This window comes from Apteryx rowi, unplaced genomic scaffold, assembly GCF_003343035.1.
Source record: "Apteryx rowi isolate R43461 unplaced genomic scaffold, aptRow1 scaffold_482, whole genome shotgun sequence".
Classification (NCBI taxonomy): Eukaryota; Metazoa; Chordata; class Aves; order Apterygiformes; family Apterygidae; genus Apteryx; species Apteryx rowi.
In genome coordinates, this window is record NW_020450741.1 from 467,054 (window position 1) to 471,897 (window position 4,844).

Consider the following 4,844-nt stretch of genomic DNA (forward strand, 5'->3'; position numbering starts at 1 on the left):
CGCAAGGCCGGCGGCCGGGCCAAGCGGGCCCGCGCCCGCCACAAGCCCTGCGCCCTGCGCCAGCTGGAGGTGAGCGTCAGCGAGCTGGGCCTGGGCTACGAGTCGGACGAGACGGTGCTCTTCCGCTACTGCAGCGGCACCTGCGACGCCGCCGTGCGCAGCTACGACCTGTCACTCCGCAGCATGCGCAGCAGCCGGCGCATCCGCAAGGAGAAGGTGCGGGCTCGGCCCTGCTGCCGGCCCTTGGCCTACGACGACGACGTCTCCTTCTTGGACGCCTACAACCGCTACTACACCGTCAACGAGCTGTCGGCCAAGGAGTGCGGCTGCGTGTGACGGGCTCCCCGGCGGGGGGGAGCGGGCAGAGGTTGGCGGCGCCGTGGCGGGGGGCGGCGGCGGCGGCGAGGTGTCGCGCCAGGCCGGCGGCTGCGGGACGAGGGCTGAGCTCGCCTGGCGCGAACCGACACTTGGGACTTTGGCGGGGAGGGGTGGGAGAGGGCCGGGCCGGCAAAGTCCCATTGCCTCGAGGGGCACCCATCCCCGTGCCCCGGGCAGACGGCGCCTCGGGGAGAGGCGAAGAGACCCAAATGCTCCTTCGTACCCTGAGCACATATCTGCCCGCTGTTTTATCGCTCGCGTTGCCATATACTCACGCTATGTAAATGTGCAGGGCTAGAGCTAGAGCTGTAAGTGGCTGGGGAGGCGCGGGGTGCCCTGCCGGGGCTGCGCACGTGCAAGTGTGTTGCACACGTGCAGGGTGTTTTGCAGATGTACGGAGTGTGTTGCACACATGCAGGGTGTTTTGCACACACACGGAGTGTGTTGCACATGCGCAGGGTGTTTCGCACACGTATGGAGTGTGTTGCATGCACACGGGGGGTGTTGCACCCGTGCAGGGTGTCTTGCACTCGTGCAGGCTGTGTTGCACACAGGGTGTATTAACGTGCAGCAGGCTGCGTGCATGGCGCACGCCGCGTGCCTGGGGGGTGCTGCGTGTTTGGCACCCAAATCCCTGGGGCTTGGGAGCAGAGGCTCCATGGAGGAGTTTGGAAGCTGCTTTTTGGGGAATCCCCAGTGTTGGGACCAGTCTGAGCGCTCCGGCACTGCGATTTTTCCCCTCGGCGCGTTGCTCCGCTGGGTCGGGGTGGAGATGCTCCGGGGCCATGCTGGCGTCCCCGTTCCCTGCCGCCTCGCTTTGCCGTGACATTTTCCCCCCGATTCCTTGGCTTTTAAGACTCGTGACGATAGGAAGTAACTGGATTCGCCCGTCCCCAGCGCCGCCGGGCAGGGGTGTGCGGACAATGCCGAAAACCAACCCGGCATGAGCCGGGAGCGGGCTCCCATGCTGGTGCCGGGTGCCATCCCGGAGGGGACGGAGCCGAACTCTCCAACGGCGCCAGCCAGCGACGCCGCGAGGGCTCGAAGCCCGGAAGCGGCCGGCGGAGTGAGGGCCGGGGACGGCTGCAGCGCGGCATCCGGCAGAGGCAGCTCCGGCTCTCCCGGCCGTGACGGGTGAGCGATCCCCCGCGGCAGTGGCGAAGCGGGGAGCGGTTCCTGTCGCCTTCCCCGGGGCAGCGCGGCTGGCGCGGGCCCGGGTGCCTTCCCGCGCGCCGGCACTCGGCTCCCCTCCGCATTTACAGCGCTGTCACTCTTGTTTACTCTGCGGGGAAATAAATGAGACCGCAGACTTTTGCATTCTCCAGGCAGGCTATATTTGTCGCCTGGAATTGATGGTTTTTCTCCCCTTGGCCCTCTTCCCAGAAAAAGCAAATCATAAACAGAAGGGGGAATATCGGTGTCGTGTCCTGGGCATTAACCGACCCAGCGGAAAGCCCTCGGCTCGCAGCCCTTTCCTTGCCGTGGCCCCCAGCTCCTGGCCCCGTTCAACGGGCGCAAATTGGGCGCAAGCCCCGCACAGGAGCTGCGTTTTTCAGCGGCGAGGCCAGCGGCCCAGGGGAACGTGTTAGTTTTCGGCAGGAAAGCGGAGCGTTGCAGCGAGCAGGGAGCACCGAGCATCCCACTGGGAGAGCAGGGACCCGGTGTGCCAGCGTGGAGAGCTGGGGGGTTGCCCCAGTCCCCCTGCCCGCGTCCACCCCGGAGGCATGAAAAATAGGATGCGGAGAGCAAATAGCCTTGGTGAGCTCTGTGAGAGGGCTGGGTTTTTTTCGGCTTTTGGTGCTGAAGCCAGGCTCCTGCGACCCGCCGTCCTCCCCATGCCGTTGGGAAGAGCAGCCCGGCTGGGGAAGGTAGCTGCGGGGCATCGCGGGTGCCAGGTGGTCCCGGCTCGGTTTTTCCTGCGACTGCTGAGAACGGACAAAGTCAATGCATGTCACAGGTGCAGGGAGCTGGGCACTCCTGTCGTGTGGCCCCGAGCCTGGGTGTTGCTCGGCAGCGAACCCTGCCGCTGTCCGGTCCTGGCACCAGTGTGAACCGGTGTCCCCAGCGTAAACCAGTGTCCCCAGTGTCTCCGGCATGAGGGGGACGGCTCCAAGTGCAGTCCAGGGGCCGAATCGGGCCGTGCTCGGGGGATTTGCCCCGAGTCGGACAAAGCCACGGAGCGTCCCGTTACCACCATCTCGGAGAGGGCCCGAGGGGGAAAAGCATATTTAGGCTTTTGCATTTTTTTTAATGAAAATATATATACAGTGGCAAGAGGGATTCACCTGCCCTGTTTTTCCGGCTGTGCTTTGGGGGGGTGACCCACTGCCACTGGGTTTGGCCGTGGGAAAATTGGCTGCAGCCGCGGGAAGCGGGGGCGGATTTGGGGCCGAGCATCGCCAGGGCAGTTTGGGTGGAAATAAAGCAGAAACGCCAAAGAAAGCGGCCACGGGCCGCAGGTAAAGAGCGCAAAGGGGCAGCGGCTGGTGCTCCGCTTGCGGGAGGTGAGCGGCTCGCGCTTGCCTTTGGAAACAAAAAAAAAAAAAAAATCCCAAATGGAATAGTAAGAATAACTGCGCTCTCAAGGCCTTGGGTCCCTTCCAGTTCCGACTACTATAAATCTAAAATTAGTTTTGTTGCAGAAGCCTCCGGGGGGGGGGGGKGGGAAGAAACAAAACACCCTAAGGCTGTAAAGCGGGGAAAGGCGTCGCAGAAGCAGCGCAGCAGCAGGAACATGGAGGAGGCCGAAGGCTTTTGGAGGCGCCGCGTCGCCCCAGGCGGCTCTTTGGGCCTCCCCCTCGGCGGGAGCAGCCAGGGATTTGGGGAAAGTGGAGAGGGGCCGTCGGAGATGCCGGCTCCGGATGGCAAAGCATCAGGTTATCGCTGCTCTCCGAGGCCGAGCTGTGTTTTGCCACGCGCGTGCCGGGTGCTGGCTCCGCTCCGCCTCTCGCTCCAATCGCCTGGGATGCTGTTTGCCCACACGGTCTCGCTCTCCCGGTTTGGGATACGCGCGGGGGAGGGAAAACCTGGATGAAAGCCCTGGCGGATGCAGCACTGTTTAAACAGGTCCAGAAAGTCGCCGGTGCAAAATCCTTCTCCCCCTCCACCTCGGTTTATCGAGACGGATTATTTTTTTTGTTCCCGGGGATGAAAACATCTTGGTGATCTGCCCTTAATAAAGAGGACTGCCACATGCTTTCATGCTGGGTTTAACGAGGCATAGCCTTAAACTTGGGGCCCAACATGCAAAAAAATAAATAAATAAATAAAAAGAAGAAAAAAAAAAAAAAAGGCAAATCGTTTCGGGAAGGCCGGCGGGAGCAGGGCCGGCTGCGGGAAACCACGTCCCTCCTGGTATCGGCGGCTCTGCCCGACCGACTGCAGAAGTGGATGCAATGCATCTGTATTTTAGATACTCTCTATTTATTCGAAGTAACTTATGTTATTTATTTAGATACCATAGTGTGCCGTCTCCATAATGCGTACTTTCTCTTTTTTTGTTGTTTTTTTTTTTTTGTTTTTTTTATTTATTGAGCCAAATGGTGCCAAGTGCAGTTTACATTTATTACCTGTTACCATTTATTCTGAACATTTTTTTTTTGGGGGGGGGGGAGTGGGGAAATGCAATATGATATTATTATTTTTTAAACGAACATAAACTCAGGCGTGATGCTGTTACATACTCATGACAAAGTGGAAATAAAAGGAGGATTTATAGTGATTTCTGGCCTGTTCTCTTCTTTCGCTGCTGGGAAGGGGTGTTGCAGGGAGCGTTACGTCACCCTGGGGATGGGGAAATCGGCTTTGGGTGATGCAGGGCGGAGAGGGGCCGGTGGCCGTTCGCGAGGCCGAAGGGCGGCACGAGCTCGGCTTTATTCCCCAGTTTCCCCATTGATGCATAAAACCTCCGTGCAAAGCTGCAGAAGGCCCAAACAACTCATTCATTTGCTGCTGCAAAATGACTTTTTCGTGAAGCTGCTGGCTCGAGATGTTCCCGGGATCGGGGCATCACCAGCGCAGGGTTGGGCTGGTTGGGCCATAGGAATAATCAGCTTTTTTTTTTTTTTTTTTTTTTTTTTCCTTATAAAGATGCTTGTAGCTGGGTTGGCTCGAAGCCAGGCTGCAATTAAGGGCCCTCCTGGGACACGTCAATTCTGAGGAAATCGCATCAAGAAAAAGCAGACGCGACGTTTCGATAAGGCCGGCCGGAAAAAGAGGGTTTCAAGGGCTTGCCTGGAAGCAGCACGGAGGTCGGAAGTGGCTCTTGTCCTCTAGGAAAAAAACGTCTAAAAGCCAGCGGCAGGCCTTGGCCATGCTGGCGGCCGAAAGGCTTGGGCCGGCGCTGAGCCGCCCAGGCTAGCTGCTGTTACAAGGAGCCTGATTTTTCCGGGTAATACTGGGTTTCGTGGGAAACGTTGCAACTTGAAATCCCGGCCAAGTGCAGAAGGCAAATGCTTTTTTTTTTT

General features: G+C 59.2%; 1 protein-coding gene across 1 annotated transcript in view; it reads left to right on the forward strand.

Moving 5' to 3' along the window:
- The window catches only part of NRTN (neurturin), a 2,413-nt gene extending 2,077 nt beyond the window's left edge, over nt 1-336 (forward strand). Inside the window, exon 3 of the mRNA XM_026078653.1 lies at nt 7-336. Coding sequence (XP_025934438.1) covers nt 7-336 — 330 coding nt within the window. The remainder of the gene's footprint in view (nt 1-6) is intronic.
- The last annotated feature ends 4,508 nt before the right edge of the window (nt 337-4,844 follow it).